This window comes from Ceratotherium simum, chromosome 38 (assembly GCF_057802395.1).
Source record: "Ceratotherium simum simum isolate JZ-2026a chromosome 38, ASM5780239v1, whole genome shotgun sequence".
In the NCBI taxonomy this organism is placed as follows: Eukaryota; Metazoa; Chordata; class Mammalia; order Perissodactyla; family Rhinocerotidae; genus Ceratotherium; species Ceratotherium simum.
Window position 1 is genome coordinate 4,136,814 of NC_141937.1, and position 24,997 is coordinate 4,161,810.

Below are 24,997 nucleotides of genomic sequence, written 5' to 3' on the forward strand. Positions count from 1 at the left end.
CCTTGTGAACTCTAATTGTACTGTAAATTTTTAATTCCTACAGTAAGTTCATAGATGGCTTTTCGTATATGAGTTTTAGAATTTAGAGCCAGTAGTTTAGAATAATTGTGTGACCTTTTTCAATTGCGCAATGAACGTTAGTGGGTTTATTTTTAAGAACTATGCAAACCAAGTTAGTGATCTGTTTCAAGGTCCAGGTGAGTGTGGGGCTAGTTGCTCATGGCCTTCTGCATAGATCTAAATTCATTTACTATCCAGTGCCATCTAGCGTCGTATAAGAAAAATAACTTAATGGTAAGCCTACATAATTTTTTCTTCTTAAAAATTATTTCTAAAATTTAACAGGTTGCGAGTTGAAGTCTTAGCCAAAAACTGAAGTTTTGTGAATAAAGTGATCTTTGAATTGTGTATGGAAAGAAAGACGAGAAAAGTGTCTACCAGTGAAGTAGACTTATCTATTTAGTTGATGTCAATGAGTCAGATTTTTCCATTTCATCAAAAAATAGTGTTTTTTTTTAAATAAATTGTGATAATCTATTCTGTTGTTCGTCTTCCACCAAATCTATTTCTCCAAATTTGCTTTTTTATAATTTGAATGCCTTTTTATTCCTTCATTGAACCAACCTACCGGTTATGACAACTGTTACCAATCTTCTCTAGTTTAAATTATCTAACTTTGGAAATATGCATGAAAATTTGCTGTCACTACAAAAATATTGCCTAGTTCATAACGAGTTTCTTTGAGAAGTTGAAAAAGCTAATTCATCTCCTACCACAGCTTGGCCTCTAGGTTGATTTCCAGCTCCTTGGCCCATCTCCCTGGTGGTATTGGGAGGTGAAGGGACTAACAGTGAAGTCACCTCTAGGACTCTTGACTGGTAATGAAGAACCACAGCAGTCATTTGTCAACTTGCATGTCCTGAATGCAGTTCATTTTGTCTCTGGGAAGGGTAGAAGTGGTTGAGGTTTGAAATTTTGAAACTGTTCCTTGTTTTTAGTTGTAGTTTTTATCTCTAGCCTCAAAACAATGTTTGTGCTAATAAAAGTTTTTGTAAATTCATACAACGTTACAGCAGGAATTAATTTTAGAGACTCAGTTCAACACCACATTTTATAGATGAATTAGACATTGTAAATGTGTGCAGAACAATATTAATACATTCCGAAATATTGTGTAGTAATGTTTGAGAAAGAGCAGTTTTCATTCATCCTCCTATGAAAAGAGTATCATATTTTTTATCTTATTAATCTGAACATCCCAGTGAGATCCGTATGTCAAAAATCATAATTATTGATTTTGAAAAATAAAGTCTGTATTTCCTTTGTAAGTTTCTTTAGAACTTACTTCGACCCCTCATTTGTTAATGCAGTAATGCAGGCCCTTCACCCATAAAAACTGTAAAATATCTTATAAAATAAGTTGCGGTGATTTTGAAACATTAAGAACCAAAGCAAGACTTGCCTTGCCAGATTACAAAATGTACTATAAACTTACAGTAACTAAAACGGTGTGGTAGACAAATAAACCAAATGGTACAGAATTGAGGGGTCAGAAACAGACCCATGTGTTCTGGGGGATTTCGTATATGATGAAGGTGGCAATTCAACCAGTGGGGAAAAGAAGACTGTTCAATACACCACTGTCTATTTGATTATTTCTGTGGAACAAATAAAGGTAGATTTAATAAACTTTTCCCGTCACTGAACACATGTAAAATTCAGCCTCTAATTTAGAGGTTTGTTACTGACTTTTTCTGTTTGCAATAATAGCTGCTTATCAGTCCATTCAACTACAAAGATCATAAAGAACATGCTATGATGGAACACACAGTTCAAACCAGTGATTACTCTTCAGTCAGAAATGGGTGTTATGAAGGGAGCTTCTGCAAAGGCGAATTGTATGGAGTAAAAAAAACCCAAAAGAGTAGGAAACCGTGAACACAGAGGAGAGAAAGTGAGGCTGTGAAAGAAAGCATCAGAAACAGGTGTCTGTCTTACGTTGGTCCTCATTTTTCCTTCCTGCCTGAGCTCTTGGCCTCATATGACAACTTATTCAATATTGTGTTAGCACTTAACCTCAGCTCTCATTTGGAAACATTTGTATTTGATAAATATGAACAAAAATCATGAGCTAATTAGTAAAACAAGTATAAAACTTGCCACTATAATTATTTAATTTTTTGATAATTATTTATTATCCACAGGAGATAGTTTTTCAGTTTCAATCAAGCAATTGAAAGATCTCTAAATCGTTTATTTTCAGCAAGTCTAATATATACAATAGCTTATTCTAGATGCATTATGCTTATCTGTTTCTTGTGCATCATATGGAAACCCTCTATAGAGGCAATAAATGTTTTATAATATTAAATAAATGATCTTCTAATAATATAGGAATGTTTAAGCTGTTCTATCATTATCGAATTTTGAAGCTAAGTATAACTAGAAGACATTATTAAATCCAGCCTTAACGAGCTTACAGCAAAGTCATCCCCAAAACATGTTTGTTGTGTATCTTCAGACAATAAAGTAATAAAATCAACAACTGTAAGGGAAAAAAAAATCCAAAGCTACTGTTGAGAGCTTGCTCCAGAGTTTACGTTCTGTCGCTGTCCTGGGAGGGTCTTCTTTCAGAGTTGCTTAAACCACTGAGTTCAGTTGAAGTTCATTTCCTGCAGTTCTGACTTGGGTAGAGAAAAGGAACATTACTTAGCATCCTTCTTACAATTAACTTTCTCATCATTTGAGAAAACCATTGTCAATTCTGATTTTTCTTCAGGCTAAATATACTGTAGCCTTTAACTTTTTTCTTACCATCATCACTCTTCCTGTTCTCAAATCCTTTTCCTACTCTTCTCTCAATCTCAAGACAGGGCGGCACACTGAATTGTATTGCGACGATGATGGATGCTAAATCTAATGACAGTCTTGCTTCATCTGTGCCATAGGTATATTGGTGCAAAATAGGATTATAGGAACTTGAAAAAATGACTCTGATTTCTTGCTTCTTTAAAAGGCAAAATTGTCATTTATCATCTTATATGTAGTTAAATTTTTAAAATCTTTTTAAAGTGTATAACTTGTATTTAGACATTTTAAGCTTCATCTTTTTTAAAAGAAACACTTAAAATATATTTTTCACAGGCCTTGTACTTATTAGCAAATACTGCTTAAGCATACTCCTAACTGGTATAGAGATACGTGTGAATACAAATATTTTGCACTTCACTTCTCATCTTTAAACAGTATGATGACTTCTTTAAGCAGTCAGGGTGAGTCAATGCTCTGCCTTACCCTTCCTGCTCCCAGTCCATTGAAGGAGCTCAAGTTTATAGGGTTCACTCGCTTGTGATTATAAGATTTTATTTGAAGAAAGGGTTCTCTGACATTACAAAGCTTGAAATCCACTTATCTAATAAGTTAACAAATGCATCCAACTCAATGTCTTCACCTAGAACTAGCTTAGAGCTTAGTAAGAGCAAGGATTAATAGAACCTATTTAGATTAAGAGGGTTGTCTCATATTTAGTCTTCAAAAGGTCTTCAACCTTTAAGTGACAGCAATCCAATTTAACATAAGAGTATAGTAAAGTACTGGGAGAATTTACTTGAACCTTAATATTTTTCAAATTGAGTAGACAATCATAATACAATTATGTCAAAATATTGCCCCCGATCCCTAGATGATTTGTTTTGATTAGCAATTCTTATTTAGCAGAAATTTATTTAAAAATGTGATTGGATTTAGTCAGAATAACTGATCGTGTTTTTAAAAGACATTTATTTTAAAATAGTTTCAGAACTTTACCCTCTCACCCAGTGATTTGAAAGGGAAAGATACACCCAGATTTGTCCAAATTTTTTTGTGCAGAGAAGAGCAAAGTTTTTATCAGGAGTATTCTGAATCTGTAATTTCATGGGAAGGCCAGTTTAAGGAATGGAGTGATTGAATATTAAAAAAAAGAAATAACGTTCTGAGAAAGAAAGATTTTTAATGAAAATGAAAAATATAAGCAAATCACTTTGACTTGATTACTAGTTACGGAATACTAGTTACTGATCCTGCCTTCAGATCTGTGTGCCAAGTCCGTAGGGAGGCTGGGCCCAATGTGAGTCTGTTTCTTGTATGATAGTATCTTGAGCCCAAGGATAGCTTACCTCCTTTTTTTCATTTTATTATTTTCTATGTATCCAAATACAAGTCTATTTTAAGAGTTTTTCTGTGCCTAGACATTCAAGCCCTAATCTAGCCTGTACTTTGTGTGCATTGGAAATGTGAGAGAGAATTTCAACTCAGATATTCCGGTTTGATCATTGCAAAGCCCATTTCGCATTTTATGTCTCTCCTTTTCCTTGGCTCACAGATTTCTTGTGACTATTAAGTAATATCTAGGAGTCTTTTTGTACTGTGCCAGTGTGCAAGAAAGTCCGTAAAACATGCTCTTTTCTTCTTCCTAGAGCCTATGTGTGTTCACCCCACCTGGAATCAAGGAAGGAAAACCCCAGCTGATCCCTGCTGGGCCCATTGCCCAGGGCACCACTATCTCTGCTTACGTGGCCAAGTCCAGAAAAACGTTGCTAGTAGAAGACATCCTTGGGGTAAATGGCCTTTTTACTCTTTGTGACATTTGTAACCTGAAGTATTAAGAAAGACGTATCATTTTGATGTCATAATTTAGGCCATTTTATGAAAGCATTAAAACAAGATACAGATAAATAAATGAGTTTGTAGGTAAACTAATTTTTTGTACTCAGAAAACGTTAATAGGTATATTTTATGTACCTATTGAGCTAGATTTGAATAGTTCTTATTTTTCAATACATGCCAGTATAGTTAAGCATAAAAATGTGTATTGATATTTATGTAAACTAAGTGATTCTTGTTTTGTGTTTCATATCCTAGCAGGATATATATGAATGAGTTAGCTATTGCTGTGTGACAGACTACCCCAGATTTTAGTAGCATCGTACAACAACCACTTGTTACTTCTCATGAGTGCCATGGATTGGGCTGTTCTGCTGATCTAGGCAATATTCAGCTGGGCTTGCTTATGTGTCTGAGATTAACTGGCCGTCACTTAGGAGCTGGCTAGTCTCAGATGGCTTTAGCTCTTCATGTGTTCTCCCCGACCCCCTTAGTAAGGCTGCTTGGCATGTTCCTATGATGGTGTCAGGGGTCCGAGAGAAGAAGTGGAAACATGCAAATAAGTTTTCAAGCCTCCGCTTGCATCAAATTTACTACCCTTGCATTAGCCAGAGCAAATCATGTGGGTTGGTCCAGACTCAGTGTTGGAGGGTACTGACGAAGGACATGGGTAGAGGGAACGTGGCAGATGGAGCCCTTAGTGCAGTCTTCCACAGTGCACGTGAGCACTATGATGAAATGTCACTACGTAAGCTTGGACTTTAAAAGTGACAACTATACAAACAAATATATAGGTTTAATGAATTTGCTCTGAAGAAGTGCTCAATTGAAGGCATGAAATCTGGGTTTTAACATTGGTTTTGCCACTAAATATCTATATGACCTTGAACAAATCAGGCAACTAGTTACTTTATCAAAAAGAAAAAGTGGTTAAAAGTAAAGGTTGCACAGTATAGTGAATATAGACAACAATATTGTACTATAATCATCAAACTTGCTAAGATCTTAATTACTCCCACCACACAAAAGAAAATTATATGATGTGATAAGAGGTACTAATGCTACAATGGCAATCATATTATGTATCAAATATAGAAATGTCTCAAATCAACGTGTTGTACACCTTAAACTTAGTGTTATATGTCAAATATAGTTCAATTTTAGAAAGTAAATGTTAAAAGTAAATTCTGTATAAGTTGTCATTTGAAAATGTTCTATATTACATACAAGCCTTCAAAAGATCTGTTGTTATAAGTGTAGATTCGTACTATTCTTGATTTGTGAAAAGCTTCCTACAGATGGCAGAAATTGAATAAATAGAATTGGTGTGTTGATATTAATTCATTTGACTACCCTATATTTTGTTGAGTGATTTTGATAAGCTAGAAAATTATTAAAGTCAAAGAACCAATTTCATTTCTTATGATAAGTAATTGATAATTATTGGATTATTTGAATAGTTAATATGGGCCTTTGAGGTTCAATGAGAAGGACTATCATTAACATATGCTTTTGTATTATTCTAACTGTAAAAATAGAAGAGAAAGAAATTTTATATATAATTTCCTTCCTATGGTTATTTATATTTGGAGTTATTTTCACTTGTGACATTATACCTGGAGAGTGCTCAGAAGAGTTCTGGCACATAGAAGCTGATGGATAAATGAATGTTACCCATTGTAATTACTTATATTATTAAATGAAATTAATATATATTCATTCATTCATTAAATTCTACTGTACAGAAATAAACATTAAAGCAGTGTTCAGGTATAGCTTCCATGTTGCTAAAGATAAGCATTTTCTTAAACAAGGAGTATAACGGCCATCATCATTCACTTTTCCTTTGAAAAGGACCGCTTATTATTCATGACAGGTATTAGGCAATTTCTGATAGAAATAAGAATCATAACTTAATAATTCCATTTCCTTCACTGATTTTATAACTTTTCCCCTTTTGTTTCTCAGGATGAGAGATTTCCAAGAGGTACTGGACTGGAATCAGGGACTCGTATCCAGTCTGTTCTTTGTTTACCAATTGTCACTGCGATTGGTGATTTGATCGGTATCCTTGAGCTGTATCGGCACTGGGGCAAAGAGGCCTTTTGTCTCAGTCATCAGGAGGTGAGGCCTGAACACTGCTTGTCAGGACTTTCTTTGTACCTAGGCCATCCAAGGAGCTCATTAATACCGTTCAGTGAATAAGTGAATGAATACTTAAAAACCACGATTTGCTTAACAATGTTTCTGTACTAATAATAATGATTTTTAAAGACTTTTTGTTGTTTTGCAGTTATTTACAGAAGAAACTGATTAAATTAGAAATATACTCATTTATTTTAGCAAAAATCCATTTTAACAATAAAAATAAAAATATACCACATTGTGAATCAGATATAGTAGTAGGATGACTTTGGAGAGTTCTCACATCCTGGTTGACGTCATGTCTTCTTTAAAATTCCTAGAGTGTGTCCTGAATGAAGGTTCCAGCATCAAATCCATTTGGCAAACAGTGGGTTCCATTTACTATTCGCTGAATCAGAATTGTCTCATTAATACTAAAACCAAATACTACAGTGATCTATCTGTCACACCCGGTATACGCCCAAGTCCTGTCCACTTACAGGATGACCCGTCTCCTGCTCCCCCAGCCTCCGGCTTTCCTCCAGTCAGTCTAGACCCTTGAGCAAGGCTGACACGCTCCTAGTCAGAGCCTGTGCATCTGTTCTCCCTCTGCCTGGACTGCGCTGTCCTCATCGTCCCCACCCCAGCCACCTCCTCAGGAATGTCCTCAGATGTCGCCCTCTCAGTGAGGCCTTCCCTGAACACTGCGTGTAGACTTGAGCAGCTCCTGTCTTGCATTCCTTTCCTCTCTGTTGTGCCTCTCTGACGCCCCTGTCATCAGCTAATAGACTGTGCACTTCACTTCTTTTCTTTCTTGTCTTTCTCTCTCCTCCCAGTACGCTGTAAGCTGTTCTGTTGTTGTTGTTGTTGATGCTGTGTCTCCAGCATCTGGAATAGGCCTGGTACCCAGTAGGCACCCAGTAAATATTTGTTAAATGAATGAATAATAAAAGAAGAATAGCTAGTAATCTGAGAACGTGTCAGCAAAGTTTTGGAAACATCTCATCATTGACCTCAGAAAATTCTTCATATCCATTTATGCTATGGTCCGTTGTTGGGATGTCTGCATGTGACTAATAAAAACTTGTTTCCTCCTTTTTTTTAGGTCGCAACAGCAAATCTTGCCTGGGCTTCAGTAGCAATACATCAGGTGCAGGTGTGTGTTTGAGCTGTTTTCACGGGGGCTTCCTAAGAGACAAGAGTGTTTACAGTGCAGCACTGGGGAGTGGAGTGGAGGCCGATAAGTAACCTGGTGCTTATTCTTGGATATTAGATATTTTGTTTTTTCTAAAATTTTTTATCTATTCACTTTTATTTACTTACTCCTTGCCTTAAATATCTTGCAATTATTTTTATATATTTATATATAGTTGTAAATCATTTATGCGATAAATGGTATGTGTCCTATTATGGCTTTTGTTTTCCACTGAAAGCCCAGGAACTATCTCTTACCGGCAGTAACATTGATATTTTTATGACTCCATTTCCTAAATAAAGAATCCTCTAAACTAAATGGTATATGAAAACATTAATCTTACATTTAAGATACCTGGTTCTCTTGAAAATATGATCTAATTTAAAAGATCACCAACTACATGGAATATTACTGGTAACTAGACTTGCAAGTTCAGGAACAGAGTAGCAAAACAGTTCTGCTTTGTATCTTCCACTGCTCCTTTTGTTGCTGTTTTGTTTTTTAAGTCCATTTCAGCAAACTGAGGTTGATGAGGAACTGTATGATAGAAAGAGAAAAAATATATGGTTAGAGGATAATAGTGTGGGGAACAAGGACTTCTCAGATCTGACATCAAGCATAGATGGAACATGTGCCCAAGGACAATATTTTAAAGCATGAAGTAGATTTAATGAGCGACTCTGGAGGTGGAACGTCTGGATCCTAAGGCTGGCTCCGTCACTTAGCAACTCTGGAACTTAGCGAGGTTCTAAATGTCTTTATGCCTCAATTATAAAAATAAATCCAGGGCCAGCCCCGTGGCTTAGCGGTTAAGTGCGTGCGCTCTGCTACTGGCAGCCCGGGTTCGGATCCCGGGCGCGCACCGACGCGCCGCTTCTCCGGCCATGCTGAGGCGGCGTCCCACATACAGCAACTAGAAGGATGTGCAGCTATGACATACAACTATCTACTGGGGCTTTGGAGGAGAAAAAAAAAAAAAAAACCTTTAAAAAAATAAAAAATAAAAAAAGATAAATCCAAAATCCCTAGTGTTTTGTGGTGATTAGATGAGATAATAAAGTACTTCAAACACTGCTTAGCACATACAAGCATTCAATAAATATGAATTGTCACTGATATTATTACATTATATACAAGAGTGATTGTGTTATGCCTTCTACAATAAAATAAGGTAAACAGTATTCTGGAGTTTTTATTTTTAAATCGGCAGAAATCTCTTATAATTAATAGCCATTATTTTATATGGCAGGTATGCAGAGGCCTTGCCAAGCAGACTGAACTGAATGACTTTCTACTCGACGTATCAAAGTAAGCGTTCGTTCCAGGGACGTGGCAGCTCCCATTGATCGACGGTTTAAATTAAGTGCAGGCCCTGATGGTAACGGGCTGCTGTCCACTGCAGTCAGTAACGCAAGATCAGTCTTCACTGTGCAAGTAGTCTGGTTAGAATGGTTGATCGTATTTTGGACCATAGAGCTACAATCTCATCCATGTTCACCTTACAAGTGAAGGGTTGCAGATGTATAGGTGATGATCTTAATTTGCAATTTCGTGTATATTTTCAAAATAACACGTTAAAGACACTAAGTATTTCTATTTTTGTAGGAGAAAACAGACAGCAATCGAAGCAAAGGAGAGGAAATGTTCTAGTTTATTATTTTCCAAAAAGTCCTCTCTGGCATTTCTACAAATGTCAGTAAATCAGACCATAGTATTAATATTATTATTTTAATTTTCCCATGTATAGTAACTCAGATATCATTTTAGGGAAAATGTTCCATTTCTCTCAAGTTCAACCTAGAAAAACTCCCTTGGGCTGGCAGTGGAAGCGATTACAGATATTTATTAAATTCTAGCTTCATATTGGTTTTGCTTGCTACAGGGAAGATCTTCTATATGTCTGACCTATCTGCTTAATTGTTGAAATCTGAAAAATGCCCCAAGACGTGATAACTTTGGGGTCATGTCCTCTGACAAGTTTCCTAAAGAAATAATGTATCTGTTCTTCCACAGCTGCCGGCAGCGACTCTGATCCTGTTTTCTCTCACTTATCACTTGGGCAGCACTTAATAACTTACTCATCAATAAGTATCTTGATCCCCATGATCAATTAGTCTGAAGTTGCTGCCTCATGTTACACTTATTTTCTGAAATATAAAATTAGAGAAATATGGGACTAAAAGAGCTCTCTTTTGATTTCTTAGGTCAACTATCTTTGGGACAGAATTAAACAATAGCTCTGGGGCACATGATATTACTACCTCAAAACACATACAAAGGGAACCTGGGCACCTTCTCTTGCCTATGTGTTTGAATATGTTACAAGTCTTCCGAAGTCTAATTAAATCCCTCATGTGACACTTTAAATCGATTCCCCAGCAGGAAATCCATTTACTTTACCATCTTTCTTGCAGTACATTCTTCACTGTACAGGGTAATTAAGCATGTTCTAGGCCTTAGTGGCTTAAGGTAAATAATTTGTCTTTTAAATGAAAGGCATTGTGTATTACTATGGGTTATCTTAATTCTGAGTACGTTGCTAAGTTTACACAAACCTACGCTGAAAGCAGTACCTTGCGAACAGATGCTATAGTAAGAGTACTTCTTTACATATTGCCTAAAATACATGCCTATTGATTCATCTGTTTATCAAGTTTACATTTTAATATATATACCATACACCTCCAAAATATTTACTTGCTGTTCATAAAAATGAATATATATTTTACTGTGTGAACTCATTAAGTGACGTCATTAAATACAAATCATTACATATATTTTGATATTTCTTCTCAAATGAATTACATTGCTTTCTCAGTACAGTTAAACTCATTTTAACATTTCAGTTTTCCAGTGATAATTTACATTTTAACCATATTAATGAGATGTAGCAAATTTAAATATTTTTAGTTCAGATCGAAGTTATTAATGAAAATATTAAATATGGTGAACCCAGTTGTATTCCTTCATAGTTTTAGTTGAATGCTACAAACTTTCTCTCTATATTGGTATTTACCAATAAAACAGTTATTTAATACATTTTCTGGAATTAGAGTCTTCATACTAAAATCAATGATAAAGTTTCCTTTATCTCTTTGAAATAATCTTATTGGTTGTTTTCCTAAAAGGACAAAAATCAAACAACATATATCTTTATGTTTTTTATTTAAATGTAGGCAAAACTGGGAAATGTATTCAAAGTTTAATATGTTCTGTGTTCTAAATAAGATTACTTACAGGTTTTATGTTTCTTTTTTCCAGAACATATTTTGATAACATAGTCGCAATAGATTCTCTACTTGAACACATAATGGTAGGTTGCCTTTTGTTTTGAAAATGATTTTATTTAACCCTTAGATTTATGTCCTAATGTATGGTGGAATATTTTAATGTATTAGACATGCAAGCTGTTTTAAATATGACGAAAAAGGAGCGCTTAGTGATCTGGAGGCCTCACTTTATTTGTCACTTCTATTAATTTTGGAGGGTTTTAAATAAAGTCTTGAAAACTATCTGAGCTTTTCATTATTTAGTGGCAAGCTCTACTTTGAAATAACATTTGGTTTCTTTTCATAATCTACAAAATGCCTGTTGCATATAGGTTTATTAGGAATTCCCAACTAATTCTTCCTGATCTTGAGGTTCATTCTACTCAGTTTTAGTCTTAATTGTGTGTCTCTTCTAGAAGGCTAATAGGCCTCTGGAGCTGAAAGCCTACAAGTGGAGCTTTATCCATATTTCTCTGTGCTGCTGCTTTAGTGCTGTGGCGAGATTCCATTAAAGAAGAGGCTTCCAGTAGTCAAAGTGATGTGTATGTGTGCCCCATGATGGCCAGGCTTGCTTGGTACCATTCGTGCCCTGTTGTATGTTTTGATAAATATTCTTTCTCCTTCCCTGGTCTTTCTCAAAATATAGTAGTTCTCTCCAGTAAGGGTTTCCTCATTTCCAGGTTTCGTGATGGGCACTGATCTATTTCTCTTTGATATCATGGTGGGCGAGTATGGAGTGTGATATGCTCAATGTATTGTAGAGACAGAAAGTTTACTGAGGGTAATTAGAGAGTAACATTACAGGTTATTACTTTATATTAGAAGCTATTACATTCTTTATGTAATTATATTGATGGTTTTATTTGGACAAAAAAGAGAACACTTTATTGCACAGTAAAAAACTAACTTATTTGGTTAAGACAAAATTTAAGGAATTTGTAAAGCATGGAAAAGTATTAAGAAGAATACAAAAATATAAAGATATAATATGGACAGACATAGAGCTTGTACTAGGAGTACAAGAAACAATTATTGACTAGTCCTTGTATTATTAATATTATTTTTCTAAAACAGCTTTATTGAGATATAATTCACATACCATACTATTTATCCATTTAAAGTGTTCAATTCAGTGGTTTTTAGTATGTTCACAGATATGTGCAACCATCACCAGTCCCCTTTAGAACATTTTCATCATCTCAAAAAGAAACTCCATACCACGTTAGCCATCAGCTCTCTACGCTCCTGTACCTTCCACCCCCCGGTCCTAAGCAACCACTAGTGTACTTTCTTTTTCCTTGGATCTACCTATTCTAGACATCTCATATAAAAGGATTCATATAATTTGCGGGCTCTCATGCCTGGTTTCTTTCACTTAGTGTGATGTTTTCAGAGTTCATCTATGTTGTAGCATGTATCACTTCTTCATTCCTTTTTATGCTTGAATAATATTGTGTTGTATAGATATACATACCCCTTTTTTTTCATCAGCTGATAGATGTTTGGGTTGTTTCCATGATTTGGCTAATGTAAATAGTGCTGCTTTGAACACTCATGTGCAATTTTTTATTTGAATACCTGTTTTCAGTTATTTTCATTATATACTTAGGAGTGGAATTGCTGGGTCACGTGGGAATTTTATGTTTAACTTTTTGAGGACCTGCCAAACTGTTTTCCACTGCAGTTGCACCATTTGACATTCCCACCAGCAATGCATGTGGGTTCCAATTTCTACACAGTCTCACCAACGCTGGTTATCATCTGACTTTTTGATATTTCCATCATAGTGGATGCAAAGTGCTATTTCAGTGTGGTTTTGATTGGTGTTTCTCTAGTGACTAATGATGTGGAACATCTTTTCTTGTGCTTATTAGCCATTTGTATATCTTCTCTGGGGAAATATCTATTCAGATCCATTGGCCGCTTTTTAATTGTTCTTTGTCTTTTTACTATTGAGTTGTAAGAGTTCTTTATATATTCTAGGTACAGCTCTCTTATCTGATTTATGATTGGCAAATATTTTCTTCCATCTGTGGGTTGTCTTTTCATTTTCTTGATAGTGTATTTTGAAGCACAAAAGGTTTTAATTTTGATGAAGTCCAATTTATCTATTTTTTTCTTTTGTTGCTCATGCTTATGGTTTCATACTTAAGAATCCACCGCCAAATCAGAGATGATAAAAACTTACTCCAATATTTTCTTCTATGAATTTTATAGCTTTGGCTTTTACATTTAGAATTTTGATCTATGGTAATTTTTGTTTATGGTGTAAGGGTCTAACTTTATTCTTTCGCATATGGCTGTCCAGTTTTACCAGCACCATTTGTTGAAAAGACTACTCTTTTGCCTTTAAATGGTCTTGTCAAAAAACAGTTGAGCATGGACATATGGTTTTATTTCTAGGCTCTTAATTCTATTCCATTGATCTATATGTCTGTCTTAATGACAGTACCACACTATCTTCATTACTGTTGCCTTGTAGAAAGTTTAGAAATCAAAAAGTGTGAGTTCTCCATATTGGTTCTTCTTTTTCAATATTTTTTGGCTGTTTTGGGTCCTTTGCAATTCCATATAAATTTTAGAAATCTGCTTGTCAATTTCTACAAAGAATTCAGAGGGGATTCTGATAGGGATTGTGTTGAATCCACAGATCCATTTGGGGAATGTTGCTGTCTTAACAATATTAAGTCTTCCGATACGTGAACATGAGTGTCTTTCCATTTGTTTAGATTGTCTTACTTTTTTTCAACAGTGGTTTGTAATTTTCAGAGTGTAAGTATTGCTCTTATTTTGGTAAAATTATTTCCAAGTATTTTAATTTTTAATGCTATTATAAATGGAATTGTTGTTTTTTGGGTTTTTTAAAATTTTTTACTTTTTTATTTATTTATTTTTGTGGGGAAGATCGGCCCTGAGCTAACATCTGCCAATCCTCCTCTTTTTGCTGAGGAAGACTGGCCCTGGGCTAAACATCTGTGCCCATCTTCCTCTACTTTATATGGGACGCTGCCTCAGCATGGCCTGACAAGCGGTGCATCAGTGCACACCCAGGATCTGAACCCAGGCCGCCAGCAGCAGAGCTCGTGCACTTAACCATTACACCATGGGGCCGGTCCTGCCTCACTATTTTTTAAATGCTCTGTGGTGAGGTGGCTCTGTTGCTAGTTGCAAGTTAGTGAATGGGACTTCCAAATTGATTTTTGTAAATCTGTAGGTACTTTAAATATCCTTCTGATCTGTACTTATATTTTCTTCCTCATGCAATTATGCAATTAATCAAGATTCTCTCTCTCTCTCTCTCTCTCTCTCTCTCTCTTATCAGACTTTCCTTGAGCTTGTTTGTTAATCAGGACTCTGGTGTAAGCAAAAATATCAACTACATAACTCAAATTAGCTTGAGAAAATAAAAGGAGAAAGTGCCTGGCTCATATCACTGAAGAGTCCTTGAATATTCAGACTTCTATAATTGCTGCACCTTGGGGCTCAAGTTATATTTTCAGGAATATGCCCTTCTGTGTTTGGCCCCACTCTGCGTGGTCCTTGTTCTCTGGAGGTCTCTTCCCACAAGATGACAAAGCTAGCCCTGCCAGCTCTAAGCTCACTTAATAAATAATCAGTGTCTGTGTCATCATGAACTTTGCTAACAAGATAAAAAAAATAGCATACTTTTGTTTCCTCCTTTTTTTTTTTTGCTGAGGAAGATTAGCCCTGAGCTAACATCTGTGCTGTGCTGTCCTCCTCTACTTTATGTGTGGGTTGCTGCCACGGTGTGGCTGAAGAGTGGTGTAGATCCGTTCCCAAGATCTGAACCTGCAAACTCAGGCCACCTATGTGGAATGTGCCAAACTTAACCACTATGCCACGGGGCTTGCCCCAACTTCCTCCTGTTTTACCTGCTAAGCTTATATGTTTTTTGACACAATCAGATATGTGAGGTCTGTTTTTTAATTAACTCTTTTATATTACATCTGTAATTTCTTAGATATCATTTACTAACAAATTTTACAGTTTCATTATAGCTTTAGTGGTTTCTTTGCTCATCACTCTTTCTTGTCACCCAAATTTTCCCATGCTTTCTTGAATTTATCTATTTGTTTATTTTTGCTTGAGCACATCTCCCTTTCCCAAACAGTTCAAAGGTAGTAGTTTTCTGAGTTCTGTGTACTTCTGAAATATCTTTATTTTGCCTTATGATTGAATCCTAGTTTGACTTGGTAAAGAATTTTGGGTTTAAAGTAAGTTTTCCTCAGAAATTTGAAGATGTATTTCCACTGAATTTTAAATTCACTGTTGCTATCAAAAATTGGTTTTTTTTTTTGTTTTGGGGGGTTTTTTTGGTGAGGAAGATTGGCCCTGAGCTCACATCTGTTGCCAATCTTCCTCTTTTTGCTTGAGGAAGATTGTGGCTGAGCTAACATCTGTGCCAGTCTTCCTTTATTTTGTATGTGGGGTGCCACCACAGCATGGCTCGATAGAGCAGTGTGTAGGTCCGCACCTGGGATCTGCACCTGCGAACCCTGGACTGCCAAAGCAGAGCACGTGAACTTAACCACTATGCCACTGGGCCAGGCCCAAGAATTGTTTTTTACTTATAAGTAAACATGTTGGTGAGTTTGTGGGCCTGTGAGTGTGTATAGGAGAGGGAGGGGGCTTTTTAAAATGACCTGATGCTTGGAGTTCATAAATATTAACGAAATATGTCTAGGATATCTTTATTAGTTCCTTTTCAGCGTGTGAATGTCATTTCAAACTGAAAGCTTAATATTTAAGGAGAATGAAAAGGTAAACATGTTTAGAGTTACTCATCTTAAAAGAGAAGCCTTTCTTACTACTTGTAATTGTTTTCCAGTTGATTTTTTTTATTTCTTCAACATATTCAGTAACATTATCACCAAATAGTAAAACTTTTGTCTCTTCAAATATGTACATGCTCATCTTTTTCTTACCTAATTGTGTATTAATAATTATGATAACAAGTCTTTGTCTTGTTCTTCACTTTAATGTCTTAACCTAAATGGGACGATTCTGAAATTTTACCAATTGCTATGATGTAGACTGTTGTTTTCAGGAAAATATTGTTAGGATCTCTCTCTATATATATTTTTCTATTTTATTTTGCTAAAGGTTTTATCATGAATGATTGCTGAAATTCATCACATACATTTGACAACCATAAAGATAATCATATGATTTTTCTCCTTTCTCTTATTGCTATTATGAATTATAATAGACTTTATGATACTGAACAGTTCTGAATAAATTGTAATTTTTAAATATTATAATATTTGTTAATTTATTCCTGTTTGATTCGCTAATATTTTTATTTATGACTTTGCTTCTGTTTCCAAGGTAAATTGGTCTATGATTTTCTTTTTTATAGTGTCTTTGCCAGTTTTCAGTATCAGTGGCATAGCAGGAGTGATAAAAATAACTGGAGAAGTTTTGTTCTTTCTGAACTTAGAACAGTTTAAACTGGATGGAAATTTAGTTGTTGAAGATTCTTAAATAACTGGTATTTGAAATCACTTGGGCCTGATGCCTTTTACGGGGAAATTCTTTGACAATATTTCAGTTGTCTTTATGATTCGGGTTCTAGTCAGATTTTCAACTCCTTCTAAACTCACATCATTTTTCCGGAAAATTGTTCATTTCATCTAGATTTTTATAATTATTAACATAAATTTGTGTCAAAGTATTAAGCAACTAACATGACCCTAGGCACTAGGGATGCAAATTTTACTGTATGTAATTTAATCTTCAATAGTGCAGGATCATTATTTAATAAATCAAGATATCACAAGTTTGCAAAAGAAATGGGTGATTCTTCTGTATTTGCCAACAACACAGTCCCATCACTCTCTCCCTACCTGTATGCCGTTCTTCCTTTCTCAAATATTTACTGAGAATTTTTAGGTTATGTAGATCTCATATGTTCTAAGCTAAAAGTTGGCAAACTTTTTTGTAATGGGTCCAATAGTAAAGTTTTGTGCTTCATGAGCCATAGTCTATTGCAGTTACTCAACTATGCCGTTGTAGCAGCCATAGCAATACATAAAGGAATGCACATGGCCGTGTCCCAATACTACTAAGATTTGCAAAAACAGGCAATGGGCTGGACTTGGCTCATGGACTATAGTTAGCCGACCTCTATGCTAGGACTTGTTTTGGGCATTTGGAATACTGTGGGAAAAACGAAGCAGTTTGTGCTATCACAGAACTCACAGGCTATGGAGTACAAATAAACTGGAAGTTCTGATATAATATCCAGTATACTCAGTCCTTGGCATATTAGGCACAGTCAGTATTTGTTGAGTGAATGAGTACAATTTATAATAGCAGTAAAGAGAAGCATGTAATATGAGGATGAACCAATTTCACATGAGATTATATATTTTCCTCTGGCCACAAGGTGGCCCATCTCCCTCTTGCATAGAGTCTATGATGGCTGTTTTTCTCTGAGAATTAATTCTTTGTCTCTGAGGAATAATTTCATGTCTGTCATCTGGATAGTTGAGTTTGCCAGAATTCTCAATATAGGTAACTATTGTATTTGCAACATAACTGTAGCCCCAACCCACTGGGGAAAGTGGGATGTGTTAGGCATTAAAGATATACTTGTTGAAGGAAATTGATGAACGAATGAATGATGAAGTGAATACGTAGTTTTCCATTCAGAAGAGGAAGAGCATATTTGTTATAAGAGCACAGGCCATGTAAACATCTAGTGTGAGTGCAGGTACCTGATCCATCATTTACTAGCCATCTGATAGCAGACAAGTTAAGTTACCTCTCTGTGCCTCAATTTTCCTAATATGTAAAGTGGAGATAAAAATGTTCCCTGAGTTCATATTGTTATTGTGAGGATTAAATGAATTGATGCACATAAAGTATATAAAAAGTGTCTGGCACATAGTAAACACTTAATAATTGTTATACATTATTAGCACAGCAAATAAAATGTAACTAATGTAGATATGAATTCTGTGTCTCATTAGAAGTTATATTTCATATTTTTTACAACTGGTGTGTCACAAACACCAACCAATCAGAATGGATACTGGCCTTAGAGCTGACAGAGGCTCAGACCAGAGCACCAGGGAGGCCTGAGAGGTTCTGGCGGAGGGACAGGGTGGCAGAGAGGTTCTTAGGGAGTTAGGCCAGTAGCTGCTTTCCAACTCATGCGGAAGTGTTGTCGTATTTCAGCATCCAGCACCACGGCATGGACGCATAGCTGCTGCTTGTCTATTCGTGTTGGTGTCTGCTAGTGTTAGCACGTTGACAGTGACGTATATTTTTGTGTGTGTGTTTGTAATACCTATATTTATTTACTTAAATTGCTAATTTCCTACCCAATTAAAGTATAGGATAGCCAAAATTAGTATTTATTTCTGATAAAGTTTACCTGTGTACTCTTTGACTTTCTCATTGGCTTACCCTTGTTTTATTGTTTGTCTTTAGATATATGCAAAAAACCTGGTGAATGCCGATCGTTGTGCACTTTTCCAGGTGGACCATAAGAACAAGGAGTTATACTCAGACCTCTTTGATATCGGGGAGGAAAAAGAAGGCAAGCCCATCTTCAAGAAGACCAAAGAAATAAGGTATAGCTAGAAGTGGACTGTCGATTTGCTGTGTTTGCGCTGTGCAGGTGTTCTGTCACCCACTTTTCTGTGCCTGTTCACAGGTGTGCTGACAGTACTTGTCATACTGTGATATCATTCCCACCAGGACCCGCCTCCTGAAGGTAGTGCTTCTGGGAATGACATGGCAGTGCCAGCGAAACCGCGCCTAGGAAGCTTTAGCGTCACTCCTGGAAATGCCGTCTTCCGGAGGCGGTCCTTTTGGAAATCATGTTGGAAAAACTTACTAGTGCTCCCAGGTAGGTAAAGGTGCACCCCGCCTGGAGTCGGCAGGTTTTCCCGTGGCTAGGAGCAAGAGTGTACTTAAACATTTGGCCCCCACCCCTTCCCAACCTCTGGGGCTGTCTCCAAGTCCAGTCCCCAGTGGAAATGGACTTGGTATATTTAATGACTTCAGCACATTATTCTATCACCCAACAGTTGGTTGAGCTGATCATAGAGGACGCTTCTGTTGCATCTCAAAACTGAAGCCTTCTTTGTTCTTTAAGTGGCAGCTGTTGTCACTCAAATGAACAGAATGGAGTTTGTGTGGCTGGTACAGGCATGGTGGCTCAACCCTATCACAATCTGAACACCTACAAGGAGCACTGTCACAAAACTTTTAAGAATCAAGCTTAACATTCAACAATTGAGTTTTTTTTAAGACATTTGCATTTCTTTTGCTTTGTGTATCTTGTTTACCTGTTTTTCCACAAAACACTCTAAAGGGCTTTGGTAATTACAACATTCTAGGACAACGCTGTTCCTTATTAATTAAGAATTGCTGTTCATTTGGGCCGTCTGTCATATAAGGGAACTAGGCAGGTGTGAAGGAGACACAGAGTGTGGTCCCCCACCAGCCCTCACCACTGCCCGCCTGGGCACTGCCCCTCTGCAGTCCCAGGGAGATGGCTCCTGTATGCCATACCCACATCACTCTGACTTATAGGCACTAGTTAGGTTTTTTAAAAAAATTATTTTATTTTTGGTTTGTTTGTGTTTTACATCTCGGTAAATCAGTCTGAATATAGTTATTTAGGTAAAGTCATTTCTCTTGCTGAAGATTCAAGTGTTCCCTCATGGTGCTGGTATTGATCTCATTTTAAAGATAGTAACTTGAAGCCTGTGTTTACACACACGGGAGAAATAGTGAGGGCGATGTGGTTGGCTCTTTCTCTCTCAGCTGACCGTTTATGTGAGGCCGTGCTTCTTAATTATGGCTTCCACTGACCTGAGTTAGCAGACCACAGAGAGCTGAATCAAGGTTACAGTTCAGACTATCCTTGACCGAGAAAGTCAAGCATAAGTCATGAAATGGATCCTAATGCTCTTTGCATAATTTGTTGTGTTCGTGTTGCGCAAAGCTCAAGAAAACCTGGACGAAATCAACCTGCATTTTACGCAATCTTGGGTTCACTTATGGGTGTTTTAAGAAAGTTAATTCTCTCTTGTGTCAATTCTCTTTTGAATTTTCCTTAGGGAGAAGCCTTAGGGTGGAGCTGTATTTCAATAATGATTATTTTCTATAATGTTGAAAATGTAGTGTTATGAAAGTTATATTTAAGCTGTTGAAATGCATAGATAATGTGGATTGTACACATCATTCTTAACTAAATTTCAAAAGGAGTGCATGTATGATGATAATTTGATAATGAGAAAACTATAAATATGAGAATGTATTTATATAAGAAAATGGTGATATTAAAATATCAAAACATAATTAAGTGTAATCAGATAATGTTTGATTTTGACTGTTTTTAAATTTAACAAATTAGAAAAGTAAGAATACTAGAAATTGTGAATTGTGTTATTTTTATGTAGTACTTGTGTTGCAAATGCCTTAAAATGCTAGTCCTGTGTAGTGTTTCAAAATCAGACATAACCTGTGAGTTTGTTTATATTTATGATGGAAAGTATACTGGTGTAAACCTACATTCTTATTTTTATTGTGCCACTAATATTTTAGGAATGTTATCAAGTTACTGAACCCATAAAATTTATGTTGAAGCACCTTGTAAATTACAAGGTACTTGGCAAATATAAAGGATTATTATTGGTCAGTGCAGGAGAATGCTAGTTAATTTTTCAATTTCAATTTGCGGTCCATTATAATTTAATATATTGTGAATTATATCTTAAAAACAAGATTCTCAAGTGATTAAAATGCAATGTTTTTCTGCTTTATCTTTACACATTTTATAATAAAAAATATGATTTGGAATATGTAAATGTAAAATTAAGGCAAGCCTTTAAAATAAACCAGTGCATTTTTATATAATATTTGGTGACGGTGAAATGTTTCAAATTATTTTACAGCATCTCTGTTTTAATTGGCGTGTCGCTCTCTTTTGTATGTGCAGATTTTCAATTGAGAAAGGGATTGCTGGCCAAGTAGCAAGAACAGGGGAAGTCCTGAACATTCCGGATGCCTATGCGGACCCACGCTTTAACAGGTAAGAAGCACTTTGTGTGCTCCCTCGGCTGCTGCTTTCACGTGCCACGGGCTGGAACCTCTGCGGTGGAGCCCCCGTTCTCCACATCCCAGCTCAGGTACTCCTTTCCTCCTTGCTGCTCTGCAGTTCTTTCTTTGAAGCAGCTCTGTTATTACTGGTCAGTGTTGCCAGAGATTTATAAAATGGTGAATTCTAAACCATTAATGATACCCAACTATAGGAATTCATCAAGTGTTATAAAAGCAACTAAAAAGTAAGAGTTTAAATTTATGAAGCTGCTTTTTTTTTCCACTATACTGTCATCCTTTTGTCCTGAGAATTTCTCTATCAGACCCTACCCTAAAAGGCTGTAACAACTAGTGATAAAAGTACTGACTTTTGAATGCCAATTCTGTCATTTGTTAGCTCTAGAGTGACCTGGGGTAAGTTACTTAATCTCTCTGAGCCTCAATTTCCTCATCTTTAAAATGGGTAGGATAATGCCTATTTTGTAGGGTTTTTTTGTTGTATTTAAGATTAAATACTCATAAAAAGTCTGGCTACTTTACCTGACACAAAGTAGGAACTCAATAAATTATAGCTTTTATCTTATATTATTCAAGTTGGATATTAGAATGGCTTATAAAGATTTTTTGTTTTGTTTTGAGTTCGTTTGGAGAACTAGAAACCAAATTATCTAATCCAATTGTAGTAAATCTCTAGAAATGGAAAGTCTCAAGATTGATTCTGTGACTATTTGGTTGTAATAGTTTAGATATTTTGATAGCAGTGTTGAGTTAATTCAAACATTTGGTTTATTTTAAGAGACAATTTGATAACAGAAGCAATGAGGAATTTTTTTCAGGTGTTTGATTGATGAATGTCAGATATACAGAACTGGTATCTAAACATAGCTATATCCTAGTAGTATGTTTTATGGATAAAATAAGAGTATGCTAAAAATGTTTTTTTCCAAACAAAACAAACTGGTTATTTTAGTGCTTAAATATTAAAAATATTTATATATTTTTATATAAAACCTTTATGTAAACATTTATGGGTCAACTATTAGAAATGTGAAAAGGCAAGCAACAGATTTTGAGAAAATACTTGTAAAACATATATTTGACAACATCCAGAATGTAAACAACTCCTCCAACATCGTAATAAGATAACCCAATTTAATAAATAGGACACACGATTTTAACAGACACTTCACCAAAGACAATGTATGACTGGACATTAAAGACATGAAAAAATGTTTGACGTGAGGGAAATGTAAATTTAATTGGCAATGAGATCCCGCTACACCCTAGCTTGAATGGCTAAAATGTTACAAGACTGTCATTAGCAAGGGTTGGCGAGGATGTGAGAAACTGGGACCCTCATATTTTGCTGATGGGGATGTATAATGGTACAATCGCTTTGGAAAACAGTTTCGCAGTTTCTTGTCAAGTTAATCACACACTTACTGTACTCAGTCAGCTCCATTCCTATGTATCTCTCCAAGAAAAATAACATCTGTCCACACAAAGATGCGTATGCAAATCTTCAAAGCAGCATTTTTCGTAATTGCCAAAAAGTGGCTGTTACTAAATAACAGTGTCCATTAACTGGTGAATGGTTAAATAAAATGTGATATATCCATACCATAGAATACTACTCAGCAGTAAAAAGGCCCAAACCAGGGGCCGGCCGGTGGCGCAAGCGGTTAAGTGCGTGCTCTGCTGTGGTGGCCCGGGGTTCGCCAGTTCGGATCCCAGGCACGCACTGACACACTGCTTGTCAAGCCATGCTGTGGTGGCGTCCCATATAAAGTGGAGGAAGATGGGCATGGATGTTAGCCCAGGGCCAGTCTTCCTCAGCAAAAAGAGGAGGATTGGCAGATGTTAGCACAGGGCTGGTCTTCCTCACAATAAAAAAAAAAAAAGGCCAAACCAATGATAGGTGCAGCAACATGGATGACTCTCAAAAACATTACTCTAAGTGAAAGAAGCTGGGCACAAAAGACTACCACCTAACTAACTGCCTTTAGTTCTATGGTTGCTTCTGTGGAACTGAGTCCTGTTTTCATCAAGAATTTCCTGTAAATCAGGAGTCAGCAAACCTTTTGTATTAAGGATCAGATAGTAAGTAGTTGTGGCTTTATCAGCCATAATGGCTCTGTCGCAAGGCCTCGGTCCTCTTGTAGGGCGGTGGTACTCCATGAAGGAATGGTGTGGTTGGCTTCCATTAAGACTCCATCTATAAAACAGGAGAGGACTGCTTTGACCCATACAGTAAGGTTTTCTGAGCCCTGCTTGGAATTTTTAAGGTGATAACTCCCATTTAACTTTGTTTATTAACAAGTTTCATCTCTCATATATATGACCAAGTTCAAAGGAACATGTTATTTCACCAAATTTATTATATTTTTCTCTGAATCTACAGTTCATCTCTGTTTACTTAGTGATGCTGGATACTTAAAACCAAATGATAAGCTGAGAGCCTCGTAGAGACTGTTCTGAACAACTCTCTTGAAAACAAAAGAACAAATTGGTTATAGAATATTTTTGAAAAGGTTTTAATAAAACACCTTCAAATGTCACATTGTCCTTGAACGTAGAGCTAGCAGTTCCCTTATAGTCATTTGTAGTAGAGGCATGTCCATCGCAAAACTGAGTTGAGATGTGTGATAGAACGTGTCGTTTATTTTCTTCTGCCTGTTGTTTCTTGTGCATTGTTGTTTTGTTCCTTAACATTCCCACAGAGAAGTAGACTTGTACACGGGCTACACCACCCGGAATATCCTGTGCATGCCCATCGTGAGTCGAGGCAGCGTGATCGGCGTGGTGCAGATGGTGAACAAAATCAGTGGCAGTGCCTTCTCCAAAACAGATGAAAACAACTTCAAAATGTTTGCCGTCTTTTGTGCTTTAGCCTTACACTGTGCCAATGTAAGTAATCTTTTTTAAACACCTTTTTAACTACTTGATATTAATTTAAAACCTTTTAAATAAAGTACGTTAAGTAGTTTTTTTCCTGTAAGTTTCCTTTATAAGCCAGAAGGAGTGATTCCTGGTTGTACATATTTTAGGAAATGCCTTAAAATGCCTTGGAAAAGAAAAATGTAATATTTTGCATTGATTTCAAGGTATGAGTTTTTAAAAAAGAAAAATGAAGTTAATGTAAAGGTAAAATGTTCAAGCATAAGTTTATATTTCACAATATCTACTGAAATGAATAAGGAAAATGTTATTTAAATCCTTATTGTTTGTCGGATGTGCTGCATTTGAGATTCTTGTACAAAAGATAGTAACGACGCGTGTTTTAACACCAACCAGGAAAGTGTCATTTGTGAGGAAAAGTGAAGCAACTCAGCATGTTTGTCAGATGCTATAAGTATAAACTCATTTAATCCTCACAACAGGCCTGCCCTGTTTACTGAATAATAAATGAAGGTTCAATTATTTTATGAAGTCTTACTTTAAAATAGTTGAATTTATCGTCTTTCTTTTACATTTTTATATTTTAAATGAGTTAAACATTTAGTATATTCTATAAACTCTAGTAACCCTTTTAGAGACATTACTGGAATTCTGAAGTTAAGGAAAAATTTGTTAACCCTTTTATAAAGCTAAATCAATATAAATGGGAGTTACCACCTTCATAATTTAGAGAAATTGCCTTTTTGGAAATAGAGCTGAGTTCTATGGAGTAACCTTAGAACTAATG

The 24,997-nt window shown here is 36.0% G+C and overlaps 1 protein-coding gene across 3 annotated transcripts in view; it reads left to right on the plus strand.

The window, feature by feature from the left end:
• The window catches only part of PDE10A (phosphodiesterase 10A), a 248,225-nt gene that overhangs the window by 164,781 nt on the left and 58,447 nt on the right, over positions 1-24,997 (plus strand). For 2 of the 3 annotated variants that reach the window (XM_087425039.1, XM_087425040.1), the window contains exons 6-13: positions 4,458-4,598; positions 6,613-6,768; positions 7,874-7,924; positions 9,213-9,271; positions 11,225-11,276; positions 18,691-18,833; positions 21,212-21,304; positions 24,033-24,219. In XM_087425039.1, coding sequence (XP_087281165.1) covers positions 4,458-4,598; positions 6,613-6,768; positions 7,874-7,924; positions 9,213-9,271; positions 11,225-11,276; positions 18,691-18,833; positions 21,212-21,304; positions 24,033-24,219 — 882 coding nt within the window. The remainder of the gene's footprint in view (positions 1-4,457; positions 4,599-6,612; positions 6,769-7,873; positions 7,925-9,212; positions 9,272-11,224; positions 11,277-18,690; positions 18,834-21,211; positions 21,305-24,032; positions 24,220-24,997) is intronic. The other variant, XM_087425041.1, reaches the window with a different exon arrangement.